Source organism: Rhyacophila brunnea, unplaced genomic scaffold (assembly GCF_057557595.1).
Source record: "Rhyacophila brunnea isolate RB1 unplaced genomic scaffold, BYU_Rbru_1.0 scaffold_13, whole genome shotgun sequence".
Taxonomy (NCBI): domain Eukaryota; kingdom Metazoa; phylum Arthropoda; class Insecta; order Trichoptera; family Rhyacophilidae; genus Rhyacophila; species Rhyacophila brunnea.
In genome coordinates, this window is record NW_028232785.1 from 33810473 (window position 1) to 33826127 (window position 15655).

The 15655-nt window shown below is 32.9% G+C and overlaps 1 protein-coding gene across 1 annotated transcript; it reads right to left on the bottom strand.

Moving 5' to 3' along the window:
- Window positions 1-1048: 1048 nt before the first annotated feature.
- LOC147077344 (uncharacterized) lies at window positions 1049-7427 on the bottom strand. The gene is made up of 4 exons (XM_085940802.1): window positions 7269-7427; window positions 6812-6964; window positions 5116-5268; window positions 1049-3583 (listed from the first exon to the last, which is right to left on the bottom strand). The coding sequence occupies exons 1-4, from the start codon at window positions 7413-7415 to the stop codon at window positions 2906-2908; spliced, it is 1131 nt and encodes a 376-aa protein (XP_085796928.1). The 5' UTR covers window positions 7416-7427; the 3' UTR covers window positions 1049-2905.
- Between the last annotated feature and the right edge of the window lie 8228 nt (window positions 7428-15655).

Below are 15655 nucleotides of genomic sequence, written 5' to 3' on the forward strand. Positions count from 1 at the left end.
ATTTTTCCATCTACATTCTACCGCAATGGCGTTCATTCTTGCGATTCATTTGCACGCCGAGGAAGTAAGAAGACAGCGTGTACAAGAGATACGCGTGCTGAATATAGAGCGAAGGAGGCTACGCGACAGTCAAAATCCTTTTGATGTAACGGAAACGTTCTTTCGACAATTATACAGACTGTCGAAAGAAATGGTGATCGAGATAGTGACCAAATTGGACTCCGTGTTGATGAGAGGCATACCCAAAAGAATTCCTGTCCAAATTCAGGTAATTAAAGTCACAAATTACTTCGACATTTAGTAGCTATACTTAACCCTACTATATGACAGCGGAAGATAACATCATGGGTAAGATACATTTACTCAGTTTGACAACAGCACATGTAAATACCTACCTACTTCATCTTTAAGCATTCACCACGACAGATTAACAAGATTTGAATATTATGATATTGAAAAAACTTGTTTCCTTTACTTGAATTTTAGGTTTTGGCTACTTTGCGTTTTTACACAGGGGGAGGTTACCAAAAAGGGGTTGGCCAAGACTTCTTCTGCACAATGAGCCAGCCATCAGTGAGCAGATGCATTGGTAATGTATCCGATGCTATAATATCAGTGCTTGGCAGTACTTACCTGAAGTTTCCGAACAGTGCTGACTCTCGTGACAGAATTCAAAGAAGGTACTTACCAAACAATGCATTATTTTTAGTGTCGTGTTGATACCCTCTGACCAATTTATACAATTTTACATATAACTAGAGTACCAACAACATACACATGATGAGTAAAAAAGCAAATAATGATTGAACTGCAATATTATGTGTCGGTAAAACTTTGTTTTTATTTCAGATTCCAAGAAAAGGCACATTTTCCAGGCATCATCGGATGCATTGACTGCACTCATGTGCGCATTTGCCCGCCACACTTGGAGACAGCATCATTTATAAATTACCGTGGAAATTTTACTGTAAATGTGCAATTGGTAATAAATCATTAATTTGACTATGTTGTTTAATACTTTCATTACGAATAACTCAAACAAACAATTCATTAACACGACATTTATTTTTATGCAGGTATGTGATATGGACATGAACATTCTGGCAGTGAGTACAAGATTCCCAGGCAGTGTTCATGACCAATTTATATTTAATCAATCGATGGTCAAAGTGGAAATGGAACGATTGCACAACGAAAGAGTTGGGAATTTTGTTCTCTTGGGTATGTCGAACTTTACATGTGTGCACTATTTATGGCGGATCTTAACAAACATTTCAAATTTATTTAAATCCTGATTTCAGTTGAAAACATATTAAAATTAACAGATTGTCATTGTTCATTGTCCTTCGTCATTCTTCATTTCCTCTTCTCTTTCCTTTCCTCTATGTGTCATTTTATGGAATTTGAGATCACTAATTTGGATGAACTTTTTAGAACACATATCGCATTGATATGGTTTTTCTCCAGTATGTGTCATTTTATGCATTTAGAGATGTTTATTTGCAGTAAACTTTTTACAACACACATCGCATTGATGTGGTCTTTCACCAGTATGTGTCATTTTATGTGTTTTTAAATGACCAATACACACATTTTTTTTTAAACACACATCGTATTGATGTGGTTTTTCACCCGTATGTGTCATGTTATGTAATTTGAGAACATCCTTTTTGCTGAACTTTTTAAAACACACATCGCATTTATGTGGTTTTTCACTCGTATGTATCATTTTATGTAATTCGAGAACACCCTTTCTGCTGAACTTTTTAAAACACACATCGCATTGATGTGGTTATTCAGCAGTATGTGTTATTTGATGTATTTTTAAATTACAAATTTGCAGAATTTTTTTTAACACACATTGAATTGATGTAACTTTTCACCAGTATGTTTCATTTTATGGATATTTAGAGAAGTGATTCGCAGAATTTTTTTAAAACACACATCGCATTGATGTGGTCTTTCACCAGTATGCGTCATTTTATGTCTTTTGATATCACTATTTGAGATGAACTTCTTAAAACACACATCGCACTGAAGTGGTTTTTCACCAGTGTGTGTTATTTTATGTCTTTTAAGTTCACTGTTTGTGATAAACTCTTTAAAACACACATCGCATTGATATGGTTTTTCTCCAGTATGTGTCATTTTATGTATTTTAAGATGTTTCTTTGCAGTAAACTTTTCAAAACACACATCGCATTGATGTGGTCTTTCAACAGTATGCGTCATTTTATGTCTTTTGAGATCACTATTTGTGATGAACTTCTTAAAACACACATCGCACTGAAGTGGTTTTTCACCAGTGTGTGTTATTTTATGTCTTTTAAGTTCACTGTTTGTGATAAGCTCTTTAAAACACACATCGCATTGATATGGTTTTTCTCCAGTATGTGTCATTTTATGTATTTTGAGATGTTTATTTGCAGTAAACTTTTCAAAACACACATCGCATTGATGTGGTTTTTCACCAGTATGTGTCATTTTATGCAATTTGAGATCACTATTTCTGATGAACTTTTTAGAACACACATCGCATTGATATGGTTTTTCTCCAGTATGTGTCATTTTATGCATTTCGAGATGTTTATTTGCTCTAAACTTTTTGAATCACACATTGCATTGATGTGGTCTTTCACCAGTATGTGTCATTTTATGTGTTTTTAAATGACCAATATACAAAAAAAATTTTAAACACACATCGCATTGATGTGGTTTTTCACCCGTATGTGTCATTTTATGTAATTTGAGAACACCCTTTTCTCTAAACTTTTTAAAACACACATCGCATTGATGTGGTTTTTCACTCGTATGTGTCATTTTATGTAATTTGAGAACACCCTTTCTGCTGAACTTTTTAAAACACACATCGCATTGATGTGGTTTTTCATCAGTATGTGTCGTTTTATGTTTTTTTTAAAGTACTAACTTGCAGAAATTTTTTTAAACACACATCGCATTGATGTGGTTTTTCACCCGTATGTGTCATTTTGTGTATTTTTAGTCTGAAATTTACGCTGAACTTTTCAAAACACACGTCGCATTGATGTGGTTTTTCACCCGTATGTGTCATTTTATGTGTTTTTAAATTACTAATTTGCAGAAATTTTTTTAAACACACATCGCATTGATGTGGTTTTTCACCCGTATGTGTCATTTTGTGTATTTTTAGTTGACTATTATGGGTGAACTTTATGAAACACACATCGCATTGATGTGGTTTTTTACCCGTATGTGGCATGTATGACTTAAGACGCTGAGTCTTCATGCATGAAACGTAGTGATGATTAAGATATTTTACAGTTTCAAACAGTCCACTACAATTATTACAAATAAAGTTACGTGGAAAATATGTAACTCTTCTCAACTTAATTCGAACCTCCTTTGGCAAGTATAATTTCTGAAATTCATGTTTGATGTTCGGTTCATCAATAGTTATTTCCGAATGCTGCATCATCATTATTCTGTTTTTATTGATTGCATGTGCTATTTTGTTGTTACTCGGGTCATCGTCCACCGTGTCTTTTTTAACGATATCCAATGCTTCACTGTTACGTACTGCAAAACATTTCTGGGTAGAAATCTACAAAAAGAATAGGAATATTAATATATCAAAGCAATACTATCTATAAAATATACCTATGTTTCAATGTTCCTTAATATAGCTCTGGTACTATGTCGTTTGTAAAGTGTTTTTCTGTTAAAACATAAATGTCAACGAGTGAGTGCAGTGTAACGTATTGTGTAACTGCACTCACTCGTTGACATTTATGATGATTTTTTTTTTAAATATGGTGAACAATACAAATTATTAATATAAGACGTTTACAACATGACATTTAGAAAAAAATGAATATTAATATAAGACTATTACATATATATTTTAAAAAAAGAAAAGAAAAAGATAACCATTAAAACAGTAGAATTAGTGTAGACATTACAAAATTTAAATAACAAGGAAGTCACCGAATGAGCTAAGCAGACCCTATTTTAGAAATTTATAAAACAATGCCCACTTATACTCATACTGACGCAGGTGAAATATGTCAATATCTGATGTGATTTGGTTGTACAAACTTATTGCCCTCCCAATCGGCATTACTAATGGCAGGTTAGTTTTTCACCATAGGAGAACAAAAAATGAACACCCTCAATTTTTAAGATAATTATCAAACACAAACTAATCCCACGAAGAATGTCAGTTTTCATTTACGCCGCGTGTAAGTCGGAAAAAATTTGTAGCTAAATGAAGATCTATTCTAAACTTTAAGCTACAGTATGTAAGCATACCTAATGATCAATATATACAGTCTGGCAAATCATTATGAATAGAACCACGCTTGAACAACTGTAATAAATTATTCAAATTTACTCAGAAAAGCTGATGTCGATTTACACAACTTTCAGATAACTGCATTTTAGAGCAAAATTGCGCTTAGCAATGGGTTCATTTTTTCTTAACGGGTTTGTTAATAAGGGAACTCGTCCACACTGAATATGACTAATCTAGACGACTACTTTGTATTCATTACATCCACAAAAATGCACCGTTTGATGTGGTTTACACGCTGGTGGCATCGACGCTCAATTATTTATAAATGGGGCGAAAGCTCACGTCAAGATCAGTGGAAATCCTTGTCGTACAATTATTATTTTGATTTACATATGGATTTATTCGAAAGAAGATTTTATTCGAAAGAACACACAAGAATTTCAACAGGATGTGCCATCCAGCCATCGCAACCATCGTTTTGTTTAAATTAAGTATTGGCGATCACTTGATTTTGAGAAATGGACCTGTCAATTGGCATACAGACGTGTGCAATGTGATATCTTTGGATTACTTACTGTGAGGCTTCGCGAAGTCACTGGTATAATATATAAGCCAACATTTCACGTACTATACGACCGGCAGTGCTTTAATAAAAGTAGTCCAAATTGGGCGCCCAGAATTTGCTTAGTTGATAATACTAAGGCCACATGCCCGAAATCATTTTCAAATGTTAATGCTATGAAGGTGTCGAATTATCGAAAAAAAATATTTAAATTTAACTTGTAATCTTTTGTACAATTCAAAGTTCAATTTCAAATTCAAAAATTTGTAATTAAACATACCTGGTCTAATGGCTTGTATTGTAGATTAGAGCAGCCAGGTTGGATTAATTCATCATCAATATGGTGGATTGCATTCTCAACAAATTCTTCTTTGATGGTAACTCCCTCATCATTATACTCATACTTAATATTCATCATACCGTTTTCACACTTCTAAAAATAACAACATTGTTAATATTATGTAACAGTATCAGCATTAAAATTAGCCAGAAAGGGTCTCCCAGAGCTCTTTCTTCAATAATTGGTCGCCTATTGACACGACCACAAACATGCGCGCCTTCAACGAGAATTTTTTGAGACGATTTCATGACGTCACAACTATTTTGGTCCTATCGAGAATGTTGATTTCACGTTGGAATACGCGGTCTACCTCGAGACCTGATTTACAGCCACTCAGAGTGGTCTTATAAGAAAAAATTAAGTAAATAAAAAGTCTAGAAATTGAGGTTAAAAATAAACAATTCTATGTGAACACCTTAGGCGATATCATAAGCTAAATGCTGTAAACTAAAGCTTATTTATAACTATTATCTTCTTTGCACTATATAAAATCATTTTGCGTAGGTACGTAATATTTTGAATTCGCGTGAGGAAATAAAATCAATAACGTAATCAATCTATTTCGCGCAATGTAAAATCTTTAGTAGAATGATGACATTTTTATAGCATTTGATTGGCTGAATTGGCGATCATCGGCGAGCAGTATAAAATTAAACGTAAATGTCGTGATATAGTTGTAGTGTGTTTCGCCAGCAGTGTTGCCAAGTCAAAATTTGAAATTTCAGTAGAATGTGTAAAAATTTTTTAGTAAAATCGACAAAATATCAGTAGATTTCTGCTTTAGGAAAAATATTTCGCCGCGGGCCGCAAGTTCCCAATTTTTCACAGTCGGCTTGTTTTTTTAGGAAAAATATTTCGCCGCGGGCCGCAGGTTCCCAATTTTCAAAAATGGCTGGTTTTTCCCAGTTGGTGGGAGTTTTATATTTATATATATAGGAGAAATATCAAAAAATATCATTAGACATAGCAACACTGTAATCGCCAGAAATGTTGTCATTTTTTCCGACAGCGTCTAGGCTGTCGAGTTAAAGTTTTTAATGAAGTAGTCGGGAAGTATAAGCAGCAGGGGAACGTCGTATCGGTTCCTCTGCGGAAAAAAGTTACACAGTTACAGTTAAAGTACTGTGTAAATGTCTAAAATATTAATATGAACATCTCACGATATATGTATGCAGAAGAATATCAATTTTTCTTAATCGTAAATGTCGAGAAAATAACATAGGTACGAAATATAATAAATGACTATCATTTTTAGGTTAAGTCCTGTCTGGGCAGTTATTACTTTGACAGATCATGACAAGTGGTTTGACGTTTCAGACCACTTCTGATGGTCAGAAAATAGTTTGAAGTTTGCTGGTACAGTAAACTAAACGTTAAATCTTAAACTTTTCCGGTTTACTTATAACGCATGCGCAGTGCGCCAGTTTTGACCTATCACACTGTTTACGAACGCCTAAATTTATGTCGTCATGCAGCATGGTAGATAATTTAGTAAAATTTGATACTTACAACATTAATTTGTTACAAAAAGTTTTGAAAATAGAATTGGTCTATTCTCTTAAAAATTCGAACCTTCAATATAAGACGGCATCAATGGAAGAAAACGGCACATATACCGACGCACAATTGAACGTACCTGTTGTATTGGCCTGTAATCTGAATTAGAACAACCCGGTTGAGGGTATTCGTCATCATATAATTGCTGTGATAATATATCTTCAATGATCTCGCGCTTGACGACAGCTGGTTGATCATCAGATGTCTTATCAGAGAGTTCCGCTATAAGGTACTGAAAGAAGCGTTATTACATTTTGTAAACACAGTAAAACCAGTTTCAGTTCACGAAACGTCCATACAACGATGTACTTATAATTATATTTAACATGAATTAGTAGATAACCTAACTTATATCACGCGTATGTATCATAGCTGTCAAATTGTATAAACATATAATTTTTTGAAACAAAGTTTAAAATCACCTTATGTTCCTACATAGTAGGTATGTAAAAAAGCCACAGTTTACAATATAAAACTAATCATTGTTATTCTCAATCTAAATTGATTGTAAAGAAATTTAGTTTCCGAAAACTAACCTCGAAATTGCAACGTGAAACGTCCGCAATCTCTTGCGTTACATGAAAGCGAGGGTCCGGGTTGTTTAGATGGCTAGTCAGCGTGTCAAACAAGGGCTTGCCTTCTATATCGGAGTGTTCTCCAGCACATTCTTGCTTTACATCCATGTTAAAGGTATATAATCCAGAAGCCACGTGTTAAGTGGTAACGTTAAGTAGAATAAATGCCGAGCGATACAACTGCGGCTGGTGTTGCTTGTTATAAAATACAAATTCATTTATTATTATAGTAATAATATTATGTAAGCGGAGATCGCAAATATTATATTTTATTTATTTTTACAAGGGTAAAACAAAGTTAAAGTTATTTATGTAAACATATTATTTTATAAAATAATATGATATAAAAATGTAAAAAATTTTAGAGAGCATTATAAATATTAAGTTATTGTGAAATAATATAGACTAATAACTCAGTATTCAAATTTTATTTATTGTATCTAGTGAATATTACAAATTATTAATTTAAGACGTTTACAACATAAATTAATATAGGTACCTAATTGTGAATGACAATGTCGGTAAATCTAAATAAAATTTACCTATATATTTCAATAATATCATAGTAATTAATTATTATACTGATGATTGATTTAAATATAATTTTGTGGCATCTTTAAATTTATTGTAAGTATATAATCAATACCTATATAAATATTACCGTATTCTAAAAATATGACCAAATAGATAATAATTGATACTGTCTTTTAAATAACTGATTTTAAATAGCCTATCGTACGCTGGATCTTCTCTAGGAAGGTGGTTTGTATTGTCTAACCTATTTCCAGTACCCAAAGAAATGTGATCTACGTTTTCTTCATGATCACTCTTAATGATTCTACAGGTCGACAATTTGGCTCAATATCACTGTCACTATCGGAATAATCAAGGTTATCAATGCTTTCTGAAGAGTCCCATCTCTCCAAAATATCATCAATCTCTCTGTTAGTAAATGCTCGTTTTCTGGAATACATTTTGGAAAAGAAATTAGTATTTAAGAACCAATTCATAACTGAAGTATATTATAAAGTACCTACACAAATAAAAAAGTACGTCAATGCATGATGATGCCAAATGGCATCACAAACATTTTTCCAATTATTTCCATGTATTTGACATTCAGCATAAAAATTATAATAAAATCATAAAGTACATACCTGAATGATTTACGAAATAATTTTTTTATGTTCTTGAATAGACTTTCTTTGGCTAAAAAATATATTTGAAACAGGTGAATTTCAGGTACAACCACTTTCGCTTCTGTCAGAATTTATTTAAAAAATGGTATTAACTTGGAGACATCTGTAAATTAACTGTACTACTATTTAATTAGAACATTTACTAATGAAAAATACTAAAACATTTCAAAAAATAAATCATCGAGGGGGTTATTAATATTTGCATTTAAATATCATGATGCCAAATATGGCATCAGTATGCAGTGATCTGTGGTGTGCCCACTAACGTACCTACAGTTATTGACTTTGCCATATTGTTTAACCTGTTACGAAAACTGTACGTCTGAGGCGGCCTATCACCGATTTTTTGTGAAGGACTAGACTGATTTTGACATCTAATGAATAACGAGAATGTATATTATTTATTAATATGTGTGACTTGAGATTTTTAAACTTAATTCAATTTGAAACGAGAAAGTGAGAATCAATATGTCAAGCAATCTGGGATCTAATTTTGACAACTGAACAGTGGACCACTCGTTGCTTGTGCAAAAATATATGCTCAGGCTTGATTAATCTAAGGATGGCGCTGAATAGGTACAATAACACTTAACAGACTTCAATAATTATTATGAATTGTATATATGTTTTGTTGTCAAAACAAAACAATGGAGCAAATATGAAAATAAGCATTTCCTCAATCATAACGAGACCAGCGCATCTCAAAATTCAAATGGCAAAATGGCCCATCTGCATTTTTTCTATTTTCAAGTTTTCTTCTAAAGACGTTGTTAAAGAATACAATAATAATCTTTAACGTGGCAAAGAAGACATCTGTCAGTGCAATACAAACCAAATGCCACCCGTATTTTGAGCCAGGGTCACGGACATTAAATTTGGGTGTGATTTGCACCATGCACGGAAAGACAAGGCAAAGTATTAAGACATGGCCCTTTGACAATGTCTTATTTGTTATACTTACTTTTGATCCTTGACTGAATGGGTAGGCAATAAAGTGTCCCTACTTTATTGTATTAATAGATCTGATTTATTATAAAGGTTGAAAATAACAGTGCAGGTATACATTAGTGTGTATTTTTTGACATTGGTGAATACGAGTTTAGTACCTATTGCTTGTAAATATCGAAACGCAAAACCCGAGTGGAAAAAAACTTCTCAAATAAAATAGTAGGTACATAACTTAAATCCAATAAAACACAGTTTATTGTTTGATCGCTTCCATGGAATGTAAGTCTCAGAATTTCGGCCATTGATAATAAATAATAGCATATTCTGGCAACACTTCTCTAAAATTAATGTACCTTGGATGGATCCTGTTTGTCACGTTCTTCCTGACATATTTACCATTACAATGGACGTAAAGCGAGAATGTGATGGAGAACAGTCTGAAGAAGAAGGCAAGCTTTTGTTTGATACGCAGACTAGCCACCCAATAAGCCCGGAAGTTCGCACGCATGTAAAGCAGGATAATGCCGACGTTTCAAGTTGCAATTTCGAGGTTAGTTTTTTGAAACTATTTTTTTTAGATCGGAAATAACAACGATTGGTGTGTAATAATAATATGTTTCTTTTTTTACAAACTGCGTAGGAACATACGATGACATAAATATTGTTTCAAAAAATGACTCGATTATACTTTTTGACAGTTACGATACATCTGTGACATGTTATGTAGGGTCACCTACTTACTAATTGAAGTAATTATGATTAGTATACATTGTTATATGCATATTCTATAAATTTTTCGCATTTTGAGGTTAGTTTTTTGAAACTGTTTAGTACGTCATCTTTCACAATCATTAATTTGGAATAAAAACGATAAGTATAAGATTATATAATAATGTTGCGTTTATGACAAAATATGTAGGAACATTACGATGATATTAAACTTTAATTCAAGAAATACAGGTAATGGTGCCTTTCATAACTTTCTTTTTAGATTGAACATAACCTGACCTTACTTAATCTAACCTAACCCAACTTTAGTGTGTGATAATGCTGCATCCAGCGTAAACCAAGCCGTAATATTTTTCTTTCAATAAAATATTTAAAATTATGCCATTCATGCATTCAATATTATTTCAGATATTTTGTTAATAGAATTATTTTGATTAGACAGGTTTTAATAGATTTTAGAAAACTTACCAAAACCATCTGTGATTTAATATATTATCGATATAACCAATATAAATATGACTGAAAATTGTGCACTATTTTTGTCGAATCGCCCATGGCATAATTAAAGTAAGGCAGGGTTTATTAGAATCTTAAAAACTAACCAGCAACATCTGTAGTTTGTATTCTTAGTTTAATGAAAGTAAATAAGTAGGTATGTGCTTAGTGTACACTATTTATGTCGGATCTTAACAGTCTACTTCCACCTAGATTATAACATATTAATTAGTTATAATAATAATATGTACATATTGACAACATGTTATATAAACGTTGTTTTTTTCAGTTGGCTGCGACGGCTGTCACTGAGACTGACAGAAAGCATGAGTTCACTGAAGACGAAATGACACCATTTTCTGATGAAGATCCTCAACCCGGATGCTCGCATTCAGATTACACACCTGGGCATGGGGTACATTCAAGTTTATATATTGTAACATTTGCTTCTCTATTCGCCGATTTATATCGAAGGTTGACGTTTAAAATTTCAATAAATCCCCATAATATTCCAGCCAGTCGTATCAGCCATCTGTAGCGAGGGGTGGAGATAGGCTGTTAAGATCCGCCATAAATAGTTTACATTGAACTTTGCTAGTCATACGTTTTTGTTTTTATTGAACTTAACTTTTGTAGTCATTGTAGTCTTAGATCATAGAAAACAAAAAACCTTTGACTGAAAAACTTTAATATGCACCAATTAAGTCGACTCTTAACATTCTACTTCCACCCTCCGCCGCTGATATAATGTATATAGTTGGCTTCTTATATATATGATTTTATTTGTAATTTACACAAGAAACAATTGTGTCTATGTAAATAGATTGAACATGAAGTGACGTCCCTTGGCACAGTACCGCCTTTGATAAACAGACTAAAAACGACCCCCTATTTTTTGAGATATTGCCGCCGATAAGTAGTGTTCATTTTTTGCACTTGTTTTAAAATAAATAACAAATAATGTTATTATGCACCTACAAAATAATATACTTCCCATTGATTATTAAGTAAATATTCAGCTATCGACGATAGTTTATCAAATTTATGCATTAAGGTATTATAATTGTTACAATAGGTTAGCCGCCTAAACTGTCTATCTCACTCTAAAAGTTAACACAGCCAAGAGAGGGGCTGTTTAAACAGAGCACTTTTTGTCAGTTTAGACCAGTGCTCCGCAACATTTTCTCACCCACGGCACACTAAAGGTCTTCCCAGAATTCCGCGGAACACCACACGTAATACAATTTATACACCAAACCATGGACTTGAGGCCAGAATCTTCGGTATCCCGCTACCTATCGCTAAGGTTAAAGACAATGTTATACTTCAACATAGCGTTTTTCGAATGGTGTTCGAGATAAAATTAATCGTATTGATTCTATGTTTAGCGATTTTTTTGTATTTATTAATACATCCACATGAATTATGGTAAGTTGTCGGATAAACAATAATAAAGTATTTGTCGAACATTGACACAATATTAATAAATTGTATCACACAATCGTATGTGTTAAAATATTAATGCCAGCGAAGTATATCAGCGCCGCAGACCACTTTTTTGGCTATTAGGGCAAATTTGTAATTTGCGTTTATCTCACTTATCTGCTTGACCTGCCACGCCACCCCCCTGAGCTTGTGGGGGATATGCACCAAAATTACATGATATACTTATTTGATAAATAATTATATATACATAACGTAAACAAAGAACCAAACATATTGCCATGTATTTGTATTATCAATAAAATAACATTTTATATGATACCTGAGCTTGTTGCAATGAACGTAAAAGTTTTTAGCGCTACTTTACTAAGTTTATGGCCTTGATGTTTTTGAGACGGATCCAAAATTTATTGCTTGATTTCATTGGTCTGGTAGGTCCTTCGGTACATTTGTAGAGATCCTTGTCTTAACTCTTTCTAATCTATCAGATCATGTCAATATATTTTCATTCTGACCTTGCATTATTTTATGAAGTTCATGCAGGTGCTCAAATGTATTATCAGCCATGTACGCAAATTTGGCTAATAAGTAAGTAATGTTTTTTTTAAGCAATGCTCCGCGGCACACCTAGTATCGTCTCGCGGCACACTGGTTTCGGAGCACTGGTTTAGACGGTTAACTTATTAACCGCATCAATATAATATATTATATTAATATTATTTATATAATAAACTACCTTCGATAGCAGCCGATACGCCTTGCGTATAGAATAGACCCACCGGAAACACAAAATTTTATCTGTTTTGTGATTACACATAGGTTCTTACTAATATTTTCTTGAATTAATCTATGATCTTGTAAGCTTTCCTAATCTAAGTCCGTGAAAGATTGTTGGACCTACCTACGTAATAAGTCACTTTTGCTAAACTGCCTCTTATACCCCGCTTACACGTGCATGGGTAAACTGCTGACAGTACGTATTATCGCGGGCGTAACAAGAACAGGTACCTATACGTAAACTCGCATTATCGTGCAAGATGCAAGATTGCATGCATGTATCATAAGAGTTCAGAAGGTTCTGAATGTTCACGTAAAAATTAAAGGTGCGTAGGTGTGCGCATGTGAAATGTAACGATAGTGGCGAACCTGCCGAAAGAAATACGAACTACACCGCACAGAATATTTTTACGTCTATCTATTATCTACAAACTTGTCCGAACCTGTCTGAATCTGGCAAAGATCACCAAAACGATGATTTCATCGCGTCTCGCATACGCATGAAAAATGAGATTGGAGAGACAGTCAGCCCTTTTACGTGTAAATAATTATTATCGCGATAGTTTAAAATACACACTATTGTTGCAAGTAAATCCATGCACGTTTTCAGGCACTTTACGTTTAGGAAATTCTATCAATCTATACAATATCATCAACAAATGAATACATAACTTATTAGTGTTTTTCATTGACGAATAAATTTATCAGAATAGTTCATTTCAGCAAAACAAAAAGGATTTATCATTGAGTTATTTTAAATTACGACTTACTGTTTCGCTCAGACCAGATAAAGATAGATATGTATGATATAACATTTTATATGTGTAAATTATATTAACCGATTCATTCCTTCTTGAGAGTGTCGCTCTTTGGATAACTGCCGTCCCTATACAACGCTCAGTCTGCGTGCCCTCACGAATTCAAAAGTATGATATATTAAAACTTTGTTTATACTGTTGATCGAGACCGCTTGATGAAATTTGAATATGAATTCGTTCCCGCACTTTCAGGTGAGCGTAGTTATGCACAAAGCAGCCGAGTCACACAAACCTCAAACAGAGATAGAAGCACTTTTATGTAAATTGTGTTTCTTTAAATCAGCAAAGCCTCTGTATACTGTGTATACTTTTTGAATGATAGATATTATATATATAAATATAATTTTGTATAACTTTGAAGAGATAAAAGCATATAATATATGAAATTTTGGTGTTTAGCAGTCCAGGTGTTTTGAGTAAAATGATTTTTTTAGAATGTGCATTCTGCAGAATGCAGCCATTTCTTATTTTTGTAAGAAAAGTCTTTATTTTTGTTTATTTTCTTTAAAAATAGCCTTCTAAGTTACTAAATTATTATGGGAATTTAGAAATTCTGAAAATAATTCGAAAACTTGTAAATTATACATCAATAGCTGCCTGGCACTATTTTTTATATGAAAAATCTGTATATTATATTATATATAATAAAATGAAAAACATATAATGTAATAGAGAAAATAATGTTTATTAATTGAATGTAGAAAAACACACCTTACAGTCACGATTTTAAAAATTTACGTAAGTATATAATATCATTTGGCTGCTTTTTGCAGAACGAATATTTCATTGTTTTAGAACGCATTTATATGACATTTTTGTATGACAGAAGCTTGGTTGCTTTATGCAAATCAAAAATGCCATATTCTGCCATTTGCAAAATCTTTAAAACGCATTTATATGAGATGTTTGTATGACAGCAGCTTGGCTGATTTGCGCAGAACGTAAAACAAACGTGTGAGATTATGGAAATCACAATAACTCATTTTTTTCAAAATTGTGGCTTGGCTGATTTGTGCATAACTACGCTCAGGTATAAATCTACGTTCCCGAACCCCGGTATAGTCTGTAACACTGAATACAACACTTTATAACCGTAGCCAAGATACGATCGTTCTAGTAAATATTAAAACATTGTTTATACTTTTGAACGAGGTCGCTTGATGAAATTTGAATATTATAAACTCTCTCAATTTGAATATTGTTTGTGACATTGGTTACGCCTTTTAGCATCTTCCGACAGTATGCACACTCTCCAATAACACACTGACACAGAAATTACTAGTTACTACACGAAATTTAAAATTTTTTTTCGAACAGAGTGCAAAACTGCCTCATAGTATGTACGTTTTTCTGGCATCTTAAATTATTTTATCAAGAAATTTTAGAAATAAACACGCTAAAGTGAAACTATCTTATTCACATCAATCTAAAATTTTGCATTCGAAACTATAATAGTTTTATACGTATTTCCAAGAGTAGTACCACAATCGTGTCATTGTTTATTTTGTGAATTTTCTTTTGATGTTACATGTAGGTGCAGTTTTTTAAAAACTATTTATGGATCGTTCCATAACATTGTTTGTATTTAATATCTATGACGGTACTATTACCATTTCTTAATGGCATTTTCATTCTCACGTCACTTAAATGTCTGAAGACGCGAAAGCCAAAAGCTTCGAAAAAATTGCTCAAATGGAACAGTTTAAAATCTAATTTAATAAATAATATTGACTTCGATTATTTTTTTTTTCTAGTTTTCTACTAAAGGCGTTTTCACGTCAAGGCATCACGATATATACAGTCGTCGACAATTCTTGCCTGATGGAATCCAAGATAAAATGATACAGTATTCAGAAGTGACGATAGATGAACAAAACATTAAAGGTGAAATCTCAGAACGAGAGACTCCGAAAGAACTTACACTTAATCTGAGAAGAGT